At 41.8% G+C, this 26,975-nt stretch overlaps 1 protein-coding gene across 1 annotated transcript in view; it reads right to left on the reverse strand.

Moving 5' to 3' along the window:
* Positions 1–403: 403 nt before the first annotated feature.
* ahnak (AHNAK nucleoprotein) overlaps positions 404–26,975 on the reverse strand; it is a 36,804-nt gene continuing 10,232 nt past the window's right edge. Inside the window, exons 3-6 of the mRNA XM_084469525.1 lie at positions 22,498–22,555; positions 22,174–22,330; positions 21,812–22,062; positions 404–21,705 (exon numbers count right to left, since the gene is read on the reverse strand). Coding sequence (XP_084325651.1) covers positions 1,303–21,705; positions 21,812–22,062; positions 22,174–22,330 — 20,811 coding nt within the window. The 5' untranslated portion in view covers positions 22,498–22,555 and the 3' untranslated portion in view covers positions 404–1,302. The remainder of the gene's footprint in view (positions 21,706–21,811; positions 22,063–22,173; positions 22,331–22,497; positions 22,556–26,975) is intronic.

Here is a 26,975-nt window from a genome sequence, read left to right on the forward strand (position 1 = left end):
ACACACACACACACTCACACACACTAGGGCTGAATGATTCATCTAATTCAAATCAAAATCCCAATGTAATATAACGCAATATGCAAATCACAAAGGCTTTTGATTTATTTTTTTGTGATTTGTTAATGTTACTGACTGGAGATCAGTAAGATTTATATTTAATTTTATTTTACAATAGTAAAATAAAGATGTTATATCAATTAATCTCAACACATCGGCCTGGCCTAAAGGAAAGAGCAGTTTATATGTTGACTGCTTCCAATGTTGTGTTGGTCATACTAAAGAATGATTTATTGCTTTTTTAGTGAATAATACAGAACATAAGGAACTTAACTTAATAACAATATTTAAGTAAGGTAAGGGAAATATTGGGGAATGAACAGCACAGAACACATAATCAGATACTCAACTGTTTATTTGATTTATTTTGCACAATGCACAAAGCAACAAAAACATAACAAGACCCAGAGGATAGAACATAATCTTAAGCAAATAACAGATCCCATTTAACTTGTCCAACACAATCACATATATTGATGGCATCTTCCGTTGAGCCAATAGGATTGTGTACACTGTAAAATAATGATAATTATCAGAGAGAACATAATGGCAGAATTTTGTTTTTACTCCACATTAAGGAAGCTAATGCAAAGCTTTGCTAAATACAACACAATATATTGGGATTCCCCAGAAAAACAAGTGACAATTATTAACAGCAGTTAAGAGAATGGATAGTTTCCAAAAAATGTATCGCAATGAAGGTCATTAAACACTGAAATGTTTATGAAGCTCCAGCTCTAAATTGAGTTAACATACTTCTGCGCTGCTTATATTGTATCAAAATTCCAAAGCAAAGGGAGATTTTTCATACACAGAAACAAGTGAATTTATATTTTTCTTTTTGTCTGGATGATTAAACATAATTTCAAATAGATATTACCATTCTTACTTAATCTATTTTTTCATGCAGACAGATAGATACAAATATAACATACTTTCTTTAATAACAATTTATTAAAGCAAATGGAAATTAACTATTGTTGATAATTTGGTACAATGGTAGATGATCAATAAATTTGACTATGTACAAAAGAAGTCATACAATTTTACAATACAATTCCATCTTATTTACAATTGAAAGGGACTTTAAACAATCTCACGTGTGGTGAATACAATTTGGAAATATGCTGTGGATTAACCAAAGTAAAAAGGTCAAATTAAAAAAATCTTTTACATTTAAATTCTGAACACTCTGAAAGGAATGAATTAGATTGTACATGAGTGTTTAATTCATCTTATAATTCATTTTTTCGGTGACACAGATAGCTCAAGTTTTGGGAAGCGGAAACCTCTAGAACCACTATCACTACTTGAGGATGACGACAATCTAGATTTTTTGGATGGGAGAGAAACACCACCACTCCCCTCCACTCTTGCTTCACTATCTTCTCCAAGGGACACCTCATATGATCCCTTTGACTTTGAACCAAAACCACCAAAGGTACCAAACTTTAACTTTCCTTTCTTTCCTTTGACTTTGGCTCCCCCTAGATCTAAAGAAATGTCACCACCCTCCGATTCTAGGTGAGCTGATGGTGAACTGAGAGCAAGCCCAGTCTCATCGCTCAAAGAAGGCTGGTGCTTTGATTTCTTTAATAGATCCAGTGAGGCAGATTTTCCTTTACCTGACAGATGAAGCCCTGAACCACCACCTACCTCTAACTTTCCACTTTTTCCACTTATATCAAAATCAGGCCCCACATTTAAATCAACTCCACTGCCACCCTTTCCTTTGGATTTGCCAAATAATTTTGGCATCTTACCCTTCACTTTTCCTTCGCTATGGCTAAGTTCTGGACTTGGGACTTCAATATTCTGTGCACCACCATGAAAACTAACAGAGGGAGACTGTATTTTAATGTCTCCACCAACTGCTGTTCCTGAATCATCTCCTCCAACTTCCGTGCGACCTTCTACATGGGGCAGAGCAATGCCAAACTTTGGAGCTTTTATTTTGGGAAATGTTACTGTACCTTCTGGGTACTGAAGGCCACTGGATGTTTTCACCCCTGGGGTGTTCATAGCTATTTTCCCACTTTCCTTAAAATCTAGTTTAGGACCTTGTAGACCTGCTGACACTGATGACTGTCTTTCTCCGTTTAGATTAACATCAATATCTGGGCCAACTACATTTGGCATAACCATGTCAAGTGAACCACTAATATTTGAATCTTTTAGTTTAGCATCTAGGCTGCCAGATGGCAAATCTATGTCTGATGATCTCAAATCACCTGACGAAGAGATATCTCCTTTCACTTTGGGCGATTTAATGTCAAATTCTACATCAGGGAAATGTAGTTTACCAAATAGATGCTTCTTGGCCTTCTCTCCTTTGACATTAGGTGTGCCTACATCCAGCTCTACCATTGGAGTGTCCATGTCAGTTTCAAATGGTTTTGCCTTGCCCTTCATTTTAGGAAGTTTAAATTTTCCTTTCTTTCCCTTAACATTTAGGTCTACATCAGGGGCATTGATATGCGCTCCTGCACTTGGAAGGCTCATTTCTGCCTTTGGGCTTTTGCCACCCATATTGAATTTGGGTGTCTTAAGTTTTGCTTCAGGTCCTTGCACTTCTGTGCCCTTTATTCCAAATTTGGGACCTTTGAACCTGGGAAATGTGACACTTGTTTTTGCAGCCTCCAAAGATGCACCCTCAACATTAATTGTAGGTGTTCTGATGTTGAGATCAGAACCTCCAACATTTCCGAAAGCACCCAATTCTCCCTTCACCTTTGGACGTTTCAAGTTGATATCAATTTCAGTTTCGATGGGGTTGGTATTGAATTCTGGTGATTTTACTTTGGGCCCTTTGATAGCAAAGTCAGTACCTTCAACTTCAAATTGACCACCTTTTATTGAAACATCTGTATCTCCCTTTAGCGTGGGTCCTTTCAAACTGAAATCAGACATAGAAATGTTAGGGCCTGAGATGGAGGGCATGTTGAATTTGGGTCCTTTTATTTTGCCACCAGGGCCTTCAACGTCAATTTCGGGTCCTTTGATGTCAACTTCAGGTGCATTGATGTCAATGTCTGCCTTGGGAAGATCAATGTCAACATCCGGTCCCTCAAACTTTGGACTTTTGAAGCCAAATGATGGCATTTTCATATGTGGCATTTTAAATCCGCTTCCTGAACCTTTAACATCAATATCTGGGCCTTCAATTTCCACTTTTGGTGTTTTGATGTCTCCTTTGATCTTTGGACCTGACATATCTATATCACCCTTGAGCTTAGGTCCTTTCAAATTTAAGTCTAGATCAGGCATCGAAATGTTAGGTCCAGAGAGAGAGGGCATTTTGAATTTGGGTCCTTTTATTTTGCCACCAGGGCCTTCAACGTCAATTTCGGGTCCTTTAATGTCAACTTCAGGTGCATTGATGTCAATGTCTGCCTTGGGAAGATCAAAATCAACATCTGGAGACCCAATCTTTGGACCTTTGATGCCAAATGATGGCATTTTAAATCCGCCTTTAGGACCTTCAATATCAACATCGGGACCTTCAATTTCAACTTTTGGTGCTTTGATGTCCCCTTGAATCGTTGGAATTGCCACATCTACATCACCCTTGATCCTTGGTCCTTTCAGATTGAAGTCCATATCAGGCATCGAAAGCTTTGGTCCGGAGATGGAGGGCATTTTGAACTTCGGTCCTTTAATTTTGCCATCAGGGCCCTCAACATCGATTTCCGGGCCTTTGATATCAACATTTGGTGCTTGAATGTCAATATCTGCTGTGGGAAGACCAAAGTCTACACCAGGCCCCTCAATCTTTGGACCTTTGAAGCCAATAGATGGCATTTTAATCTTTGGCATTTTAAATCCACCTTCAGGACCTTCAATATCAACATCTGGACCTTCAATTTCCACTTTTGGTGCTTTGATGTCCCCTTGAATCGTTGGAATTGACACATCTACATCACCCTTGATACTTGGTCCTTTCAGATTGAAGTCTAGATCAGGCATGGAAAGCTTTGGTCCGGAGATGGAGGGCATTTTGAATTTTGGGCCTTTGATTTTGCCATCAGGGCCCTCAACATCAATTTCGGGTACTTTGATATCAACATTAGGTGCTTCAATGTCAATGTCTGCTTTTGGAAGATCGAAGTCTACATCTGGCCCTTCAATCTTTGAACCTTTGAAGCCAAATGACGGCATTTTGAACTTTGGCATTTTAAATCCAGCGTCAGGCCCTTCAATGTCACCATGTGGACCTTCAATTTCCATTTTTGGGACTTTGATGTCTCCTTCAAAATTTGGTAAGGGAACATTTGCATCACCCTTCAGTTTAGATCCTTTCAGTTGAAGGTCTACATCAGGCATGGACATTTTAGGCCCAGTGATGGATGGCATTTTGAATTTTGGACTTTTGATGTTACCCTCTGGAAGGTCAACATCAAAATCTGGACCTTTTACATCAATTTTTGGTGAACCCATATCGATGTTAACTTTTGGCAGATTGACATCAACTTCAGGAACATCCACTTTTGGACTTTTCATTCCAAATGATGGCATTTTGAATTTTGGCATTTTAAATCCACCTCCTGCACCTTTAATATCGATATCTGGTGCATCAATTTCCCCTTTTGGCAATTTCAGTTCTCCTTCAATCTTTGGAACTGACATATCTACATCTCCCTTGAGCTTTGGTCCTTTCAAATTGAAGTCTACATCAGGCATTGAAATATGAGGTCCTGAGAGGGAGGGCATTTTGAATTTAGATCCTTTAATTTTGCCAGCAGGGCCTTCAATGTCAATTTCTGGTCCTTTGATGTCAACTTCAGGTGCATTGATGTCAATGTCTGCCTTGGGAAGATCAATGTCAACATCCGGTCCCTCAAACTTTGGACTTTTGAAGCCAAATGAAGGCATTTTCATATGTGGCATTTTAAATCCGCTTCCTGCACCTTTGACATCAATATCTGGGCCTTCGATTTCCACTTTTGGTGTTTTGATGTCTCCTTTGATCTTTGGACCTGACATATCTACATCTCCCTTGAGCTTTGGTCCTTTCAAATTTAAGTCTAGATCAGGCATCGAAATGTTAGGTCCGGAGAGAGAGGGCATTTTGAATTTGGATCCTTTAATTTTGGCATCTGGGCCTTCAACATCGATTTCTGGTCCTTTGATATCAACTTTGGGTGCCTTGATGTCAATGTCTGCCTTGGGAAGATCAATGTCAACATCCGGTCCTTCAAACTTTGGACTTTTAAAGCCAAATGATGGCATTTTCATATGTGGCATTTTAAATCCGCCTCCTGCACCTTTAATATCAATATCTGGTGAATCAATTTCCACTTTTGGCAAATTCAGGTCTCCTTCAATCTTTGGACCTGACATATTTACATCCCCCTTGAGTTTTGGTCCTTTCAAATTGAAGTCAACATCTGGCATTGAAATATGAGGTCCTGAGATGGAGGGCATTTTGAATTTGGGTCCTTTTATTTTGCCACCGGGGCCTTCAATGTCAATTTCTGGTCCTTTGATATCAACCTCAGGTGCTTTGATGTCAATGTCTGCCTTGGGAAGATCAATGTCAACATCCGGTCCCTCAATCTTTGGAAGTTTGATGCCAAATGATGGCATTTTAATTTTTGGCATTTTAAATCCGCCTTCGGGGCCCTCAATATCAACGTCTGGGCCTTCGATTTCTACTTTTGGTGTTTTGATGTCTCCTTCAAACTTTGGAACTGAGATGTCTGCATTCCCCTTTACACTTGGTCCTTTCACATTAAAGTCTACATCAGGCATCGAAATATGAGGTCCCGAGATGGAGGGCATTTTGAATTTGGGTCCTTTTATTTTGCCACCAGGACCTTCAATGTCAATTTCTGGTCCTTTGATATCAACTTTAGGTGCCTTGATGTCAATGTCGGCCTTGGGAAGATCGATGTCAACATCTGGTCCCTCAAACTTTGGACTTTTGATGCCAAATGATGGCATTTTGATCTTTGGCATTTTAAACCCACCTTCAGGCCCTTCAATATCAACATCTGGGCCTTCTATGTCCAGTTTGGGTGCTTTGATATTCCCTTCAATCTTTGGAACTGACATGTCCACATCACCCTTAAACTTGGGTCCTCTCAAATTGAAGTCTACATCAGGCATTGAAAGTTTTGGTCCTGTCATGGAGGGCATTTTGAATTTGGATCCTTTTATTTTGCCACCAGGAACTTCAACATCCATATCTGGTCCTTTGATGTCAACTTCAGGTGCATTTATGTCAATGTCTGCCTTGGGAAGATCAATGTCAACATCTGGTCCTTCAAACTTTGGACTTTTGAAGCCAAATGATGGCATTTTCATGTGTGGCATTTTAAATCCGCCTCCTGAACCTTTAATATCAATATCTGGTGAATCAATTTCCACTTTTGGCAAATTCAGGTCTCCTTCAATCTTTGGACCGGACATATCTACATCCCCCTTGAGTTTTGGTCCTTTCAAATTAAAGTCAACATCTGGCATTGAAATATGAGGTCCTGAGATGGAGGGCATTTTGAATTTCGGTCCTTTTATTTTGCCACCAGGGCCTTCAACGTCAATTTCTGGTCCTTTGATATCAACTTCAGGTGCTTTGATGTCAATGTCTGCGTTGGGAAGATCAATGTCAACATCAGGTCCATCAAACTTTGGACTTTTGAAGCCAAATGATGGCATTTTCATGTGTGGCATTTTAAATCCGCTTCCTGCACCTTTGATATCAATATCTGGGCCGTCAAGTTTCACTTTTGGCACTTTGATGTCTCCTTCAATTTTTGGAACTGACATGTCTACATCCCCTTTGAGCTTTGGTCCTTTCAAATTAAAGTCAACATCAGGCATTGAAATATGAGGTCCAGAGAGGGAGGGCATTTTGAATTTGGGTCCTTTTATTTTGCCACCAGAGCCTTCAATGTCAATTTCTGGCCCTTTGATGTCAAGTTCAGGTGCATTGATGTCAATGTCTGCCTTGGGAAGATCAATGTCAACATCCGGTCCCTCAAACTTTGGACTTTTGAAGCCAAATGATGGCATTTTCATGTGTGGCATTTTAAATCCGCTTCCTGCACCTTTGATATCAATATCTGGGCCTTCAATTTCCACTTTTGGTGTTTTGACGTCTCCTTTGATCTTTGGACCTGACATATCTACATCACCCTTGAGATTAGGTCCTTTCAAATTGAAGTCTAGATCAGGCATTGAAATGTTAGGTCCGGAGAGAGAAGGCATTTTGAATTTGGATCCTTTAATTTTGGCATCTGGGCCTTCAACATCGATTTCTGGTCCTTTGAGATCAATTTTGGGTGCCTTGATGTCAATGTCTGCCTTGGGAAGATCAATGTCAACATCCGGTCCCTCAAACTTTGGGCTTTTGAAGCCAAATGATGGCATTTTCATATGTGGCATTTTAAATCCGCCTCCTGAACCTTTAATATCGATATCTGGTGAATCAATTTCCACTTTTGGCAAATTCAGGTCTCCTTCAATCTTTGGACCTGACATATCTACATCCCCCTTGAGCTTTGGTCCTTTCAAATTGAAGTCAACATCTGGCATCGAAATATGAGGTCCTGAGATGGAGGGCATTTTGAATTTGGGTCCTTTTATCTTGCCACCAGGGCTTTCAACATCAATTTCTGGACCTTTGATATCAACTGCAGGGGCTTTGATGTCAATGTCTGCCTTGGGAAGATCAATGTCAACATCCGGTCCCTCAAACTTTGGACTTTTGAAGCCAAATGATGGCATTTTAATTTTTGGCATCTTAAATCCACCTTCGGGGCTCTCAATATCAACGTCTGGGCCTTCAATTTCCACTTTTGGTGTTTTGATGTCTCCTTTGATCTTTGGACCTGACATATCTACATCCCCCTTGAGCTTTGGTCCTTTCAAATTGAAGTCTAAATCAGGCATCGAAATGTTAGGTCCGGAGATGGAAGGCATTTTGAATTTGGGTCCTTTTATTTTGCCACCAGGGCCTTCAACGTCAATTTCTGGTCCTTTGATATCAACTTCAGGGGCTTTGATGTCAATGTCTGCTTTGGGAAGATCAATGTCAACATCCGGTCCCTCAAACTTTGGACTTTTGAAGCCAAATGATGGCATTTTAATTTTTGGCATTTTAAATCCACCTTCAGGGCCCTCAATATCAATGTCTGGGCCTTCAATTTCCACTTTTGGTGTTTTGATGTCTCCTTTGATCTTTGGACCTGACATATCTACGTCCCCCTTGAGCTTTGGTCCCTTCAAATTGAAGTCTAAATCAGGCATTGAAATGTTAGGTCCGGAGATGGAGGGCATTTTGAATTTGGGTCCTTTTATTTTGCCACCAGGGCCTTCAACGTCAATTTCTGGTCCTTTGAGATCAACTTCAGGGGCTTTGATGTCAATGTCTGCCTTGGGAAGATCAATGTCAACATCCGGTCCCTCAAACTTTGGACCTTTGAAGCCAAATGATGGCATTTTAATTTTTGGCATTTTAAATCCACCTTCAGGGCCCTCAATATCAACGTCTGGGCCTTCAATTTCCACTTTTGGTGTTTTGATGTCTCCTTTGATCTTTGGACCTGACATATCTACATCCCCCTTGAGCTTTGGTCCTTTCAAATTGAAGTCTAAATCAGGCATCGAAATGTTAGGTCCGGAGATGGAGGGCATTTTGAATTTGGGTCCTTTTATTTTGCCACCAGGGCCTTCAATGTCAATTTCTGGTCCTTTGATATCAACTTCAGGGGCTTTGATGTCAATGTCTGCCTTGGGAAGATCAATGTCAACATCCGGTCCCTCAAACTTTGGACTTTTGAAGCCAAATGATGGCATTTTAATTTTTGGCATCTTAAATCCACCTTCGGGGCCCTCAATATCAACGTCTGGGCCTTCAATTTCCACTTTTGGTGTTTTGATGTCTCCTTTGATCTTTGGACCTGACATATCTACATCCCCCTTGAGCTTTGGTCCTTTCAAATTGAAGTCTAAATCAGGCATTGAAATGTTAGGTCCGGAGATGGAGGGCATTTTGAATTTGGGTCCTTTTATTTTGCCACCAGGGCCTTCAACGTCAATTTCTGGTCCTTTGATATCAACTTCAGGGGCTTTGATGTCAATGTCTGCCTTGGGAAGATCAATGTCAACATCCGGTCCCTCAAACTTTGGACTTTTGAAGCCAAATGATGGCATTTTAATTTTTGGCATCTTAAATCCACCTTCGGGGCCCTCAATATCAACGTCTGGGCCTTCAATTTCCACTTTTGGTGTTTTGATGTCTCCTTTGATCTTTGGACCTGACATATCTACATCCCCCTTGAGCTTTGGTCCTTTCAAATTGAAGTCTAAATCAGGCATTGAAATGTTAGGTCCGGAGATGGAGGGCATTTTGAATTTGGGTCCTTTTATTTTGCCACCAGGGCCTTCAACGTCAATTTCTGGTCCTTTGATATCAACTTCAGGGGCTTTGATGTCAATGTCTGCCTTGGGAAGATCAATGTCAACATCCGGTCCCTCAAACTTTGGACTTTTGAAGCCAAATGATGGCATTTTAATTTTTGGCATTTTAAATCCACCTTCGGGGCCCTCAATATCAACGTCTGGGCCTTCAATTTCCACTTTTGGTGTTTTGATGTCTCCTTTGATCTTTGGACCTGACATATCTACATCCCCCTTGAGCTTTGGTCCTTTCAAATTGAAGTCTAAATCAGGCATTGAAATGTTAGGTCCGGAGATGGAGGGCATTTTGAATTTGGGTCCTTTTATTTTGCCACCAGGGCCTTCAACGTCAATTTCTGGTCCTTTGATATCAACTTCAGGTGCTTTGATGTCAATGTCTGCCTTGGGAAGATCAATGTCAACATCCGGTCCCTCAAACTTTGGACTTTTGAAGCCAAATGATGGCATTTTAATTTTTGGCATTTTAAATCCACCTTCTGGGCCCTCAATATCAACGTCTGGGCCTTCAATTTCCACTTTTGGTGTTTTGATGTCTCCTTTGATCTTTGGACCTGACATATCTACATCCCCCTTGAGCTTTGGTCCTTTCAAATTGAAGTCTAAATCAGGCATCGAAATGTTGGGTCCGGAGAGGGAGGGCATTTTGAATTTGGATCCTTTAATTTTGGCATCTGGGCCTTCAACATCGATTTCTGGCCCTTTGATATCAACTTTGGGTGCCTTGATATCAATTTCTGCCTTGGGAAGGTCAATGTCAACATCCGGTCCCTCAATCTGTGGACCTTTAAAGCCAAATGATGGCATTTTGATTTTTGGCATTTTAAATCCACCTTCTGGGCCCTCAATATCAATGTCTGGGCCTTCAATTTCTACTTTTGGTGTTTTGATGCCTCCTTCAATCTTTGGGACTGACATGTCCACATCACCTTTGAACTTGGGTCCTTTCAAGTTGAAGTCTATATCAGGCATTGACATTTTTGGTCCTGAGAGAGAGGGCATTTTGAATTTACTCCCTTTAATTTTGCCATCCGGGCCTTCAAAGTCGATTTCTGGTCCTTTGATATCCACATTTGGTGCTTCAATGTCAATGTCTGCTTTGGGAATATCAATGTTGACATCTGGACCATCAAGCTTCGGACTTTTAATGCCAAATGATGGCATTTTGATCTTTGGCATTTTAAATCCACCTTCAGGCCCATCAATATCAACATCAAGACCTTCAATTTCAACATTCGGTGTTTGGAAGTCCCCTTCGATCTTTGGACCTGACATATTTACATCACCCTTGAGCTTTGGTCCTTTCAAATTGAAGTCTACATCAGGCATTGAAATGTTAGGTCCGGAGATAGAGGGCATTTTGAATTTTGGTCCTTTTATTTTGGCATCTGGGCCTTCAACGTCAATTTCTGGTCCTTTGATGTCAACTTTGGGTACTTTGATGTCAATGTCTGCCTTGGGAAGGTCAATGTCCAATTCTGATCCATCCAGCTTTGTTCCTTTGAAGCCAAATTTTGGCATTTTAAACTTTGGAAGTTTAAAGCCAGAATCTGGAGTCTTAACATCCAAATCCACAGATCCTGAGTCAAAATGTGGTGACTTAATATCCGACTCCACATTTGGAAGAGATGCATCAAAGTCAGCCTTTGCTTTAGGTCCTTTAATGTTCATATCCACATCAGGTAGTGTTATCCTTGGGCCTGATATTGTTGGCATCTTGAATTTGGATCCTTTTACTTTAGGACTAGTTGCATCCATGTTAACGTCAGGACCCTCGAGATTTCCTTTGGAGCCCTTGATTTTTACGTCTCCGTGCGCTAATTTGACATCAAATTCAGGAGCTTTGACTTTTGTTCCCTTGAATCCGAATTTAGGCATTTTAAATTTGTGCTTTTTAGATACATCAGGACTATCAATTGACATATCAGGACTCTCAATTACAGGATTTGGCAATGTCATGGCTCCCTCAATACCGCCCTTCAACTTTGACCCTTTCATACCAAAGTCAACATCAGGCAACGATACTTTAGGTCCAGATAGTTTTGGAGACTTCAGCTTCACCCCTTTAAGGTCTACCCCTGGAGATTCTATGTTTATACTAGCTCCTTTAATCTCTCCTTTTGGCATATTGATTTCTCCTTCGACCTTTGGACCTGACACATCTACATCACCCTTGATCTTTGGTCCTTTCAAATTGAAGTCCAGATCAGGCATTGAAATGTTAGGTCCGGAGAGAGAGGGCATTTTGAATTTGGATCCTTTAATTTTGGCATCTGGGCCTTCAACATCGATTTCTGGTCCTTTGATATCCACTTTGGGTGCCTTGATGTCAATTTCCGCCTTGGGGAGTTCAATGTCAACATCCGGTCCCTCAATCTTTGGACCTTTGAAGCCAAATGATGGCATTTTAATTTTTGGCATTTTAAATCCACCTTCTGGGCTCTCAATATCAACGTCTGGGCCTTCAATTTCCACTTTTGGTGTTTTGATGTCTCCTTTGATCTTTAGACCTGACATATCTCCATCACCCTTGAGCTTTGGTCCTTTCAAATTGAAGTCTAGATCAGGCATCGAAATGTTAGGTCCGGAGAGAGAGGGCATTTTGAATTTGGATCCTTTAATTTTGCCATCTGGGCCTTCAACATCGATTTCTGGTCCTTTGATATCAACTTTGGGTGCCTTAATGTCGATGTCTGCCTTTGGAAGGTCAATGTCAACATCCGGTCCCTCAATCTTTGGACCTTTGAATCCAAAGGACGGCATTTTAATTTTGGGCATTTTAAATCCACCTTCAGGACCCTCAATATCAACGTCTGGGCCTTCGAGTTCCACTTTTGGTGTTTTTATGTCTCCTTTGATCTTTGGACCTGACATATCTCCATCACCCTTGAGCTTTGGTCCTTTCAAATTGAAGTCTAGATCAGGCATCGAAATGTTAGGTCCGGAGAGAGAGGGCATTTTGAATTTGGATCCTTTAATTTTGCCATCTGGGCCTTCAACATCGATTTCTGGTCCTTTGATATCAACTTTGGGTGCCTTGATGTCGATGTCTGCCTTTGGAAGGTCAATGTCAACATCTGGTCCCTCAATCTTTGGACCTTTGAATCCAAAGGATGGCATTTTAATTTTGGGCATTTTAAATCCACCTTCAGGACCCTCAATATCAACATCTGGGCCTTCAATTTCCACTTTTGGTGTTTTTATGTCTCCTTTGATCTTTGAACCTGACAAATCGACATCACCCGTGAGCTTTGGTCCTTTCAAATTGAAGTCTACATCAGGCATTGAAATGTGAGGTCCGGAGAGAGAGGGCATTTTGAATTTGGATCCTTTAATTTTGGCATCTGGGCCTTCAACATCGATTTCTGGTCCTTTGATATCAACTTTGGGTGCCTTGATGTCAATGTCTGCTTTGGGAAGGTCAATGTCAACATCCGGTCCCTCAAACTTTGGACTTTTGAAGCCAAATGATGGCATTTTCATATGTGGCATTTTAAATCCGCCTCCTGCACCTTTAATATCAATGTCTGGTGAATCAATATCCACTTTTGGCGATTTCAGGTCTCCTTCAATTGTTGGAACTGACATATCTACATCCCCCTTGAGCTTTGGTCCTTTCAAATTGAAGTCTAGATCAGGCATTGAAAGTTTTGGTCCTGAGATGGAGGGCATTTTGAATTTGGGTCCTTTAATTTTGGCGTCTGGGCCTTCAACATCGATTTCTGGCCCTTTGATATCCAATTTGGGTGCCTTGATGTCAATTTCTGCCTTGGGAAGTTCAATGTCAACATCCGGTCCCTCAAGCTTTGGACCTTTGAAGCCAAATGATGGCATTTTGATTTTTGGCATTTTAAATCCACCTTCTGGGCCCTCAATATCAACGTCTGGGCCTTCAATTTCCACTTTTGGTGTTTTGATGTCTCCTTTGATCTTGAGACCTGACATATCTCCATCACCCTTGAGCTTTGGTCCTTTCAAATTGAAGTCTAGATCAGGCATTGAAATGTTAGGTCCGGAGAGAGAGGGCATTTTAAATTTGGATCCTTTAATTTTGGCATCTGGGCCTTCAACATCGATTTCTGGTCCTTTGATATCCACTTTGGGTGCCTTGATGTCAATTTCTGCCTTGGGAAGTTCAATGTCAACATCCGGTCCCTCAATCTTTGGACCTTTGAAGCCAAATGATGGCATTTTAATTTTTGGCATTTTAAATCCACCTTCTGGGCCCTCAATATCAACGTCTGGGCCTTCAATTTCCACTTTTGGTGTTTTGATGTCTCCTTTGATCTTTAGACCTGAGATATCTCCATCACCCTTGAGCTTTGGTCCTTTCAAATTGAAGTCTAGATCAGGCATCGAAATGTTAGGTCCGGAGAGCGAGGGCATTTTGAATTTGGATCCTTTAATTTTGGCATCTGGGCCTTCAACATCGATTTCTGGTCCTTTGAGATCAACTTTGGGTGCCTTCATATCAATTTCTGCCTTGGGAAGGTCAATGTCAACATCTGGTCCCTCAATCTTTGAACCTTTGAAGCCAAATGATGGCATTTTAATTTTGGGCATTTTAAATCCGCCTTCAGGGCCCTCAATATCAATGTCTGGGCCTTCAATTTCCACTTTTGGTGTTTTGATGTCTCCTTTGATCTTTGGACCTGATATATCTGCATCACCCTTGAGCTTTGGCCCTTTCAAATTGAAGTCTAGATCAGGCATCGAAATGTTAGGTCCGGAGATGGAGGGCATTTTGAATTTGGATCCTTTAATTTTGGCATCTGGGCCTTCAACATCGATTTCTGGTCCTTTGAGATCAATTTTGGGTGCCTTGATACCAATTTCTGCCTTGGGAAGGTCAACGTCAACATCCGGTCCCTCAATCTTTGGTCCTTTAAAGCCAAATGATGGCATTTTCATTTTTGGCATTTTAAATCCACCTTCTGGGCCCTCAATATCAACGTCTGGGCCTTCAATTTCCACTTTTGGTGTTTTGATGTCTCCTTTGATCTTTGGACCTGACACATCTACATCACCCTTGAGCTTTGATCCTTTCAAATTGAAGTCTAGATCAGGCATCGAAATGTTAGGTCCGGAGAGAGAGGGCATTTTGAATTTGGATCCTTTAATTTTGGCATCTGGGCCTTCAACATCGATTTCTGGTCCTTTGAGATCAATTTTGGGTGCCTTGATATCGATTCCTGCCTTGGGAAGGTCAATGTCAACGTCCGGTCCCTCAATCTTTGGACCTTTGAAGCCAAATGATGGCATTTTCATTTTCGGCATTTTAAATCCACCTTCTGGGCCCTCAATATCAATGTCTGGGCCTTCAATTTCCACTTTTGGTGTTTTGATGTCTCCTTTGATCTTTGGACTTGACATATCTACATCACCCTTGATCTTAGGTCCTTTCAAATTAAAGTCTAGATCAGGCATCGAAATGTTAGGTCCGGAGATGGAGGGCATTTTGAATTTGGATCCTTTAATTTTGGCATCTGGGCCTTCAACATCGATTTCTGGTCCTTTGATATCAATTTTGGGTGCCTTGATGTCAATGTCTGCTTTGGGAAGGTCAATGTCAACATCCGGTCCCTCAATCTTTGGACTTTTGAAGCCAAATGATGGCATTTTAATTTTTGGCATTTTAAATCCGCCTTCTGGGCCCTCAATATCAACGTCTGGGCCTTCAATTTCCACTTTTGGTGTTTTGATGTCTCCTTTGATCTTTGGACTTGACATATCTACATCACCCTTGATCTTAGGTCCTTTCAAATTAAAGTCTAGATCAGGCATCGAAATGTTAGGTCCGGAGATGGAGGGCATTTTGAATTTGGATCCTTTAATTTTGGCATCTGGGCCTTCAACATCGATTTCTGGTCCTTTGATATCAATTTTGGGTGCCTTGATGTCAATGTCTGCTTTGGGAAGGTCAATGTCAACATCCGGTCCCTCAATCTTTGGACCTTTGAAGCCAAACGATGGCATTTTAATTTTTGGCATTTTAAATCCGCCTTCTGGGCCCTCAATATCAACATCTGGGCCTTCAATTTCCACTTTTGGTGTTTTGATGTCTCCTTTGACCTTTGGACCTGACATATCTACATCACCCTTGAGCTTTGGTCCTTTCAAATTGAAGTCTAGATCAGGCATCGAAATGTTTGGTCCAGAGATGGAGGGCATTTTGAATTTGGATCCTTTAATTTTGGCATCAGGGCCTTCAACATCGATTTCTGGTACTTTGATATCAATTTTGGGTGCCTTGATATCAATTTCTGCCTTGGGAAGTTCAACGTCAACGTCGGGTCCCTCAATCTTTGGACCTTTAAAGCCAAATGATGGCATTTTCATTTTTGGCATTTTAAATCCGCCGTCTGGGCCCTCAATATCAACATCTGGGCCTTCAATTTCCACTTTTGGTGTTTTGATGTCTCCTTTGATCTTTGGACCTGACACATCTACATCACCCTTGAGCTTTGGTCCTTTCAAATTGAAGTCTAGATCAGGCATCGAAATGTTAGGTCCGGAGAGAGAGGGCATTTTGAATTTGGATCCTTTAATTTTGGCATCTGGCCCTTCAACATCAATTTCTGGTCCTTTGAAATCTACTTTGGGTGCCTTTATATCAATTTCTGCCTTGGGAAGGTCAATGTCAACATCTGGTCCCTCAATCTTTGAACCTTTGAAGCCAAATGATGGCATTTTAATTTTGGGCATTTTAAATCCACCTTCAGGGCCCTCAATATCAATGTCTGGGCCTTCAATTTCCACTTTTGGTGTTTTGATGTCTCCTTTGATCTTTGGACCTGACATATCTACATCACCCTTGAGCTTGGGTCCTTTCAAATTGAAGTCTAGATCAGGCATCGAAATGTTAGGTCCGGAGAGAGACGGCATTTTGAATTTGGATCCTTTAATTTTGGCATCTGGGCCTTCAACATCGATTTCTGGTCCTTTGAGATCAAGTTTGGGTGTCTTGATATCAATTTCTGCCTTGGGAAGGTCAATGTCAACATCCGGTCCCTCAATCTTTGGACCTTTAAAGCCAAATGATGGCATTTTCATTTTTGGCATTTTAAATCCGCCTTCTGGGCCCTCAATATCAATGTCTGGGCCTTCAATTTCCACTTTTGGTGTTTTGATGTCTCCTTTGATCTTTGGACCTGACATATCTACATCACCCTTGAGCTTTGGTCCTTTCAAATTGAAGTCCAGATCAGGCATTGAAATGTTAGGTCCAGAGATGGAGGGCATTTTGAATTTGGATCCTTTAATTTTGCCATCTGGGCCTTCAACATCAATTTCTGGTCCTTTGATATCCACTTTGGGTGCCTTGATGTCAATTTCCGCCTTGGGAAGTTCAATGTCAACATCCGGTCCCTCAATCTTTGGACCTTTGAAGCCAAATGATGGCATTTTAATTTTTGGCATTTTAAATCCACCTTCTGGTCCCTCAATATCAACGTCTGGGCCTTCAATTTCCACTTTTGGTGTTTTGATGTCTCCTTTGATCTTTGGACCTGACATATCTACATCACCCTTGAGCTTTGGTCCTTTCAAATTGAAGTCTAGATCAGGCATCGAAATGTTAGGTCCGGAGAGAGAGGGCATTTTGAATTTGGATCCTTTAATTTTGGCATCCGGACCTTCAACATCGATTTCTGGTCCTTTGATATCAATTTTGGGTGCCTTGATATCAATTTCTGCCTTGGGAAGGTCAATGTCAACGTCCGGTCCCTCAATCTTTGGACCTTTGAAGCCAAATGATGGCATTTTCATTTTTGGCATTTTAAATCCACCTTCGTAGCCCTCAATATCAACGTCTGGGCCTTCAATATCCACTTTTGGTGTTTTAATGTCTCCTGTGATCTTTGAACCTGACATATCTCCATCAACCTTGAGCTTTGGTCCTTTCAAATTGAAGTCTAGATCAGGCATCGAAATGTTAGGTCCAGAGAGAGAGGGCATTTTGAATTTGGAACCTTTAATTTTGCCATCTGGGCCTTCAACATCAATTTCTGGTCCTTTGATATCCACTTTGGGTGCCTTGATGTCAATTTCTGCCTTGGGAAGTTCAATGTCAACATCCGGTCCCTCAATCTTTGGACCTTTGAAGCCAAATGATGGCATTTTAATTTTTGGCATTTTAAATCCGCCTTCTGGGCCCTCAATATCAACGTCTGGGCCTTCAATTTCCACTTTTGGTGTTTTGATGTCTCCTTTGATCTTTGGACCTGACATATCTACATCACCCTTCAGCTTTGGTCCTTTCAAATTCAAGTCTAGATCAGGCATCGAAATGTTAGGCCCGGAGAGAGAGGGCATTTTGAATTTGGATCCTTTAATTTTGGCATCTGGGCCTTCAACATCAATTTCTGGTCCTTTGATATCCACTTTGGGTGCCTTGATGTCAATTTCTGCCTTGGGAAGTTCAATGTCAACATCTGGTCCCTCAATCTTTGGACCTTTGAAGCCAAATGATGGCATTTTAATTTTTGGCATTTTAAATCCGCCTTCTGGGCCCTCAATATCAACATCGGGGCCTTCAATTTCCACTTTTGGTGTTTTGATGTCTCCTTTGATCTTTGGACCTGACATATCTACATCACCCTTGAGCTTTGGTCCTTTCAAATTCAAGTCTAGATCAGGCATCGAAATGTTAGGTCCAGAGAGAGAGGGCATTTTGAATTTGGATCCTTTAATTTTGGCATCTGGGCCTTCAACATCGATTTCTGGTCCTTTCATATCAATTTTGGGTGCCTTGATATCAATTTCTGCCTTGGGAAGGTCAATGTCAACATCCGGTCCCTCAATCTTTGGACCTTTGAAGCCAAATGATGGCATTTTAATTTTTGGCATTTTAAATCCACCTTCGGGGCCCTCAATATCAACGTCTGGGCCTTCAATATCCACTTTTGGTGTTTTGATGTCTCCTTTCATCTTTGGACCTGACATATCTACATCACCCTTGAGCTTTGGTCCTTTCAAATTGACGTCTAGATCAGGCATCGAAATGTTAGGTCCGGAGAGAGAGGGCATTTTGAATTTGGAGCCTTTAATTTTGGCATCTGGGCCTTCAACATCGATTTCTGGTCCTTTGATTTCAACTTTAGGTGCCTTGATGTCCATTTCCGCCTTGGGAAGGTCAATGTCAACGTCCGGTCCCTCAAACTTTGGACTTTTGATGCCAAATGATGGCAGTTTAATTTTTGGCATTTTAAATCCACCTTCAGGACCCTCAATATCAACTTCTGGGCCTTCAATTTCCCCTTTTGGTGTTTGGATATCTCCTTTGATCTTTGGACCTGACATATCTACATCACCCTTGAGCTGAGGTCCTTTTAGATTGAAGTCTAGATCAGGCATCGAAATGTTCGGTCCAGATAGAGAGGGCATTTTGAATTTGGATCCTTTGATTTTCGCATCTGGGCCTTTAACGTCGATTTCTGGTCCTTTGATGTCAACTTTGGCTGGCTTGATGTCAATGTCTGCCTTGGGAAGGTCAATGTCAACTTCTGGTCCCTCAATCGTTGGACCTTTGAAGCCAAATGATGGCATTTTAATTTTGGGCATTTGAAATCCTCCTTCTGGCCCTTTGATATTAACATCTGGTTCTTCAAATTCCACTTTTGGTGGTCTGATGTTTGCCTCAGTCTTTGGGACCGACACATCTGCACCACCCTTGATCTTAGGTCCTGTCAAGTTGAAGTCCACATTTGGCATAGAAAGTTCAGGTCCCGAGATGGAAGGCATTTTGAATTTGTGCCCTTTCATTTTGCCTTCTGTGCCTTCAATGTTGATTTCTGATCCTTTGATTTCCACTTTTGGTGCTTTGACATCAATGTCTGCCTGGGGACGGTCAATGTGAACTTCTTGTCCCCCAAACTTGGGACTTTTAAAGCCAAATGAGGGCATATTTATTTGTGGCATTTTAAATCCACCTTCTGTTTCCTCAAAATCAACATCTGCAGCTTCAAGTTTCAGCTTGGGTGCTTTTATGTCCCCTTCAATCTTTGGAACTGACACTTCTACATCACCTTCGATCTTAGATCCTTTCAGGTTTAAGTCCACATTTGGTAGGGAGATCTGAGGCCCTGAGAGGGAGGGCATTTTGAATTTGGGCCCTGTCATTTTTCCACCCTGGCTTTTAACATCAATTTCTGGTCCTTTCATATCAACATTAGGTGCTTGAATGTCAATGCTTTTTGTTGGAAGATCAAAGTCTACATCTGGACCATCAATCTTTGGACCTTTAATGCCAAATGATGGCATTTTAATTTTGGGCATTTTAAATCCACCCTCAGATCCTTCAATATCAACATCTGGACCTTCAATTTCCCCTCTTGGTGTTTTGATATCTCCTTCAACCTTTGGAACTGACACATCTATACCGCCCTTGATCGTGGTTCCTTTCAAGTTCAAGTTAACATTAGGCATGGAAAGTTTGGGATCTGAGATGGAGGGCATGTTGAATTTTGGCTTCTTATATTTGCCATCAAGGCCAACCTCTATTTCTGGTCCTTTGATATCAACTGCAGGTGTTTTGCTGTCAATGCACACTTTGGGAAGATCAATCTTTACTTCTGCTCCTACCAATTTTGTTGGCCCATCAACATTAATTGCTGGTACTTGAATGTCAACTTGAGAAGCCCTCAAATCAGGGTCCACTTTCTGAATACTTAGGTCTATTTCTGCACCTTCACGTTTGTCCTTTTCAGTTGTTGTCTGTCCAAGTCCAACTTTAAGTGGTTTCTTCTGACCGTGAATATTTGGTAATGACACATTTATATCTGTGAGTTCTGGTCTATTCAGGTTAACGTCTGCCATTACAATATCAGTGTCTGGTCCTTTGAGAGTGCTTTCAGTGGTTTTTATTACAATATTAGCTTCAGGAAGATTCGTATTGATACTTTGACCTTGCACTTTTGCATCCTTGAATCCAAATGATCCTATGGAAATTTTTGGATTCTTAATTTCAGACTCAACCCCTCCATTATCTATTGTTTGAGCCTTTCTGTCACCTAATGAGGTTGGCTCTGAAGAATCAATTTTACGTACGAGATTTGTACCTTTCAGACCGATATCTACAACTTCTGTTGAGACATGTTTTCCTTTGATATTTAGCTTTTCAGCAGCACCTTTCACATTAAATCTTGATGCTAAGCTCACTTCTCTTAATTCAGTGTCAATATCTGTGGATGTTGCATCAGATCTCTCACTTGACAGGCCAATTTGGCCCGAACCCACTGTCCTCTTTTGACCGATTGTAATGTCAGAGACATGAGATTTCCCTTTTTCAAAACTCATGTCTACATCTCCCCCTTGTCCCTTGCCTACTGATGTAGAGGAAAAGTGTGTCATTTTTCCTGGCAAAGACACACCAATAGATCCTCCTTTAACATCTGAGCTGACAATGTCTCCCCCTTCTAAACCCCCTTCAAATCTCTCAATTGACAGACCAATTTGTCCTGAACCCACTGTCCTCTTTTGACCAATTGTAATGTCAGAGACATGAGATTTCCCTTTTCCAAAACTTATGTCCACATCTCCCCCTTCTACTTTGACATCTGATGAGGAGAAGTGTGTCATTTTTCCTGGCAAAGACACACCAATAGATCCTCCTTTAACATCTGAGCTGACAATTTCTCCTCCTTCCAAACCTCCTATTGTAACACGCTTAATGCCTGTGTGCCCACTTCCATCTCCATGCTCACCAAGCCCCCTTGACATACTCATACCACCCTGGCCATTTCCTCCTGACATTCCAAACTGTGGCCCCTTTATTCTCATTCCTAAGCCTCCATCTCCCTCTCCCTCCCTCATCTCCATGGTAGTTGTTGTGGTTCTCAACCCTCCAGTACTCCAGTGTGTCTCTGTTGAGCTAACTTGTGGCTTGGTTAATGAGACATTTCCTAGCTCAAAAACTCCCTCTTCTGCTCCATCTTTACCTGACGGACTCCCCTGTGAAATTCTACTATATAGTGATCCATCACCAGATTCATATCTTAGCCCTTTGACCTCAGGGCTTGAAAGTTCAGATTGCTCGCTGATGCCTCCAGGCATATCCACAGTGTAGGTGGTGATGCGGCGTGTGATGGTGGTGATGGTGCTGCCATCGCTGCTTGTGCTGCTATGCCGCTCGGTGCGTACATCCACTCCCTCTGCAAGGTCTTCTGATTTCAGCCTGGGTTTGATCTTCTTTGTGTATATTCTTTTGTAGTCCTCATCGTCCCCACTCTGTTGGTAGAAGCCATTGAAACATTTGTCAGTCAGGTAATTTCTCTCATTGTCGACAATTACGTAAACGTTAGAAACTTCCAACATAAAAAAGGACCAAACTAACCAGGACGATGTCCGGACTGGAACCTCCGAAGCGGCTCTTCCCTTCCCATGTCAGTGTGCCCATCGGCGAGCGGCATGGCGTGCTCAGGGGCGTGCTCAGGGGCGTGGTCAGGGGTGAGCGCCCAGGGGACTTGTCCCCTCTGTTTTGTAGTTTCAGTCCAACTTTGTGGCGGTTCAATGTCTTCAGTATGTCAGCCGTGGCTTCGGAGCTCATATTGTCAAAGTAAATGGTAGCCCCTACGATCTGGTCACCTGAACCAATCAGAGACACGACAGAAAGCCACGACATGTTAGCGCAATGCATACCAAAATACTTGAAATTGTATACTATGAATGTTATGCATGTTTCACATATTACTGTACCTTCATGTACTCTCCCGGACCGCCCTGCAGGCGACTCATCTTTCACCTCTTTGACAAATATTTCTCCTTCACCCGTTTGCTCAATAGTGAGGCCAGTTTTGTCCGTACCCTCCCAGTCTGGAAAGAGCACCTCCCTAGTCCCGTCCTCCTCAGCCATCTGCAAAGAAAGAAAGAAAGAAAGAAAGAAAGAAAGAAAGAATTGTGAGGAGGAAAGAAAGAGGGAAAGAAATATTACATTTTATTGATTGATTTAATGATTATATTAATTATACAAAACCAAATAACATATGTATCAAGAAACAATCGTAAGACCCTAGCACATACCCTGTGTTTTGACTCTTCTCTTTTTGTGGCCTGGTGTGATGGAAATGCTTTTGTTGTTCTGCAACAGGAGAAAAAACAAAGATTAAGCAATTAAGCCCAGAAAATATCACAGAATGTGACTTTGTGACATAGAGCAAAAAATGTATTCAAACTAAATAGTGGATGTTCTCCCTTTCAACCCTCCAGCATTATTAGAAATTTGCTTGGGTTCAGCACTTGAGACATTATTCTGTTGTACCTACCTATAATAAACACTAGATGGCAGCAATTGAACTAGCAAGGCAACTCCACCATGATTACATTACAATGGCTAACAAACTGCCATATCTCTATCTTTCCTGCCTGTGTTTATACATTTTGAACTAAGACCACACCCTGGCCTGGGGGAAAGAAGTCAGATCTGATGCGCACACCTCTTGAATGTCATGGGAGGGGGATGCAATTATGAAAGATTTTCTCTTTTTGGAAAAATGGATAAATGTACATGCACACAGCCTTCTCCCCAACAGCCATTACATACACAAATAACACAAGTCGATGTATCAGACATGTTCACCTCCAAAGAGTTGCCAAAGAGCACTATCTATTTAGATAATATTTTATTTGACGTGACTTCATGTTATAACTAATGTTGATCATGTTGATCAAGAACAACATTTGTCAAAGTAGCATATATCGTAACATTGTGCAGTTTATGAAAGCTCTTGTAATAGACCACTGAAGAATAAGTCCCGCCTCCGAGGCTCCCGGTTCCCTCGGTCAAACGTCTATCGGAAATAACATGGGTTTTTTGAACGATCGTACATAACAAACTCTGTAGGTGGTGAAGAAGTAAAAGCTGCGTCACGTTTTGAACTACACACTTTTTCCATCTAGTTTCGACTGGGTTTTTGGATTTTCGGTGCCGTTAAAGTAGTAAATGATTATTAATGCTACTTTAACGGCACTGAAAATAAAAAAAAACAGTCGAAACTTGATGGAAAAAGTGTGTCTATAGTGGAACAACTGAGGTAACATTGATGGCTTGCTTAATGGGTTAAATAATTCAGGGACAATCAATTTGTAATGACACAACGTTCATGAAGTCATGGCCTCTATCAGCTTTTGGCTTATATAAGGACAAATACCAGACATCGACAGTCGCTTCCTTCTCTAAGAGTGAGTTTTAACGCAACAACATCAATAGAAACAACAAAAATATTAAAAAAAAAATGGTTTGTTTACATCTGTCCCTGCTTCTGGAATAATGCTGACTAGCCTACCCACTCTTCACTTTGGAACAGGCAACCCATTGTTTCATTAATACCTCTTCACAGACCAGCCCTGCAATTACACAAGGCTGTCTGAGCCAGGACTCTGTAGCCACAAGTGGCTTCCACACTTCATGCTTTAGTGGCATGAATCTACATGTCTGTTCTGATATGTTTAGGAATACACACTATGTCGTTGACTAACATTTGTCCAAAAAGATCCATCTGAATCATAGTGAAATAATTCAACAAACCTTGGATGGGCTAACAGAGACAACAGGTGCCTTCTATACAGATACTATAGAAATTAAGACTTTATTTTTTCCTGGATAGTAAACATGGTTGTTTTTGTGTGTGTATGATTCAATTAAATTATAATAGTAGTTTACAATTTGAAGCACTACCGGTAGATTGTAGCAGAAATGTCAAAGACCACCTCTCTCAAACCGCAATGTTGGACATGGACTATCCCTCCCGCTGCAACACAGGAAATTGATCACGCTATTCTGTGACACATCTGTCTCACGAATACGGCAACATATTAATACATGTGCATTAATGGAATGCCTATTTATGAAATCACTAGGTCAATATAGATGTAAATTTGCCCAGGGACACATTACAAATGCCCCCTTGGTCAGCCTTGTGTTATGGATGTGCTGCCAAATGGCTCATTATTAGGTTACAAAAAGCACCAGGTGAGACGACCCAGGGAAGCTGCCGTGACATGTCTGTCTGTCCAAGTGAGCTTGGCCACTATTTGGATCACTGCTGTTTGATATTAATCGAAGACTGATACCATCTTCACAAATGTGTGTGTGTGTGTGTGCATATAAAATCTTGATCTATCACAAAGCAAAGCAAAGTATCTATACAAATAGAAAAATAAAATAAAAACTCTCTCTCTCCCTTCCAATGTTGCATAGGCCTACATAGGATCACGCTTCCTGTGTTGGGATAAAAACAAACTCACTCCTTTTTTCCGTGGCATGCAACAACTAAATGGTTCATTCTATAAATACCAAGTGTTGCAGCATGCTCCTATATACAGCCTGCAGACGCAGCGTGGGTGAGGATGGGACGGCGACACCCTCCCCTTTCTCCCTCGTATTGTTAAAGCAGTTGTCAGTAATGTTGGTGACACGCTTTGCCATGCTGCTCTCCAAGATAAGCCTGAGCCGCTCCGCAGAACATCGAGAGGAACCAGGGGAAGAGATAATGAATATGAGGGGGGGGGGCGGTTATTAGAGATATAACAGCAGCAGTGCGATATGGGTTCGATATTCCTTTCCGAGCTACAGTTCTTGCCTCGATGCCTACACATGAGGTGAGATGTTGACACTGTTTCTGATGCCACGGCGGCAACAACTCTGCTCAATACAAGGGGCACGACTGAGGCCTTTAGGTGTGTGTGTGTGTGTGTATGTATGTGTGTGTGAGCGTGAGTGTGTGTGTTTTTATAAGTCTGGCATGTTGGAATGTTTATGATATTCCCAATCTGTGGCCTCCCATCAATAAATCTGGCTGTCGTTTTGCCTTCCTCTCTTCAAACCTGTAGGTCGTCACGTGACCTTGTGTGATGTATAGAAAAACCCTGGAAGGCAGGAATCATGGATTCCTATCTTCATTCTATCAAATACACAAAAGATTGAACCTGAATAGAAGGATATATGGTGTATATATACAAAATAAAACTGAGCATAAGCGTGTGTTTCAACAGGAAGTGGGGGGTCCATTCTGGCCGGGGGCCGGGGGGACATTACTGCCCCCTCTGGCCGGGGGCCGGGGGGACATTACTGCCCCCTCTGGCCAGGGGCCGGGGGGACATTACTGCCCCCTCTGGCCAGGGGCCGGGGGCCATTACTGCCCCCTCTGGCGGGGGGCCGAGGGGACATTACTGCCCCCTCTGGCCGGGGGCCGGGGGGACATTACTGCCCCGGACCAATTAACGCCAGTCAATAAATAGCCGTTTTTTTGGCGTGATGGGGTACATAGTGAGATGCTTGCAATGCCTCAGGGTAATTGGAAGCGCTGCTCTGAAATAGCCCTCAGATGGCCTCGTGAGACTGGGGCCCGGGGCCAGTGGCATCGGGGAGAGATTACAGAGACAGACAGCAGACAACAACAGCAGAGATACAACCGGCAGCTCATGCCAAACATGACGCTACCCATTGGCTAGCGACTAGACACATCTGCAAACCCCTCATCTCCTTGAATTTACCTCATCCACTCTCTCTCTCTCTCGTCCCTCGCTCTCTTTCTCTCTTCCTCTCCAGAACTTTCTTGCCACCTCATTTTCGTTGTTTGTTTGTTTGTAAAGTTGCTAAACGGGATGTTGGAAGCTTTTCAGAAGGTGAATCAATTCAAATGTTTGAGATTCCAGATTCAAAGGTTTATTTATTTGTCACATACTCATACAGGATGTGCAGTGAAATGTTTGTGTGACATACTCAGTATTTCTGTGCTTAATAAATAAGTAAAATAAGTATTAAATAAGTTTTAACAGAAATAAAAACACACAAGAAAGATAAAGTATTAAGGTATTTGCAAGTATTTAGCCTTTCCGAAAAGAGTCTGTCAAGTGCACACTATAATGACAGAAGGAATTACAGGAGAAGGGCAAAATGACCACTCCCAGTTTATACACTGGCCTGGCGTGAACTGCTTTGCCCTCCATACTACTGCATTCAGCTGTTTAAGGTGTTTCCACTCCCAAACAAGAGAGCGATCTGTTATTGTTGGCTTTGAGGGACACAAAAAAAGAAAGCCACACTCAGAAAGGAAGGCAAAAAGCAACTGCTGTGTATCCAATCACCTCCCTGCACGAAAAGGAGGAAAAACCACTGGGTTCTGTTCCTCTCCATCCCACTATAAGACCGCACCCAGTCCTCTCTCTCTCTCTCTCTCTCTCTCTCTCTCTCACTATCTCTCTCTCTATCTCTCTCTCTCTCTAACTATCTACCTCCCTTCTCCCTCCCTTTTTCTAACTCTCACCCCCTTAACTACCACCCTCAAACTCCCTTGCTACCTCTCCCTCTTTTCCTCTCTCTCGCTCTGTCTTTAACGACTACTTTTACCACATTGCTCTAGCACTCTAGGGTTCTTTATCGTAAATAGTACTCTCTCTCTCTCTCTCTCTCTCTCTCTCTCTCTCTCTCTCTCTCTCTCTCTCTCTCTCTCTCTCTCTCTCTCTCTCTCTCTCTCTCTCTCTCTCTCTCTCTCTCTCTC

Source organism: Micromesistius poutassou (genome assembly GCF_964030765.1).
Source record: "Micromesistius poutassou genome assembly, chromosome: 6".
NCBI lineage: Eukaryota > Metazoa > Chordata > Actinopteri > Gadiformes > Gadidae > Micromesistius > Micromesistius poutassou.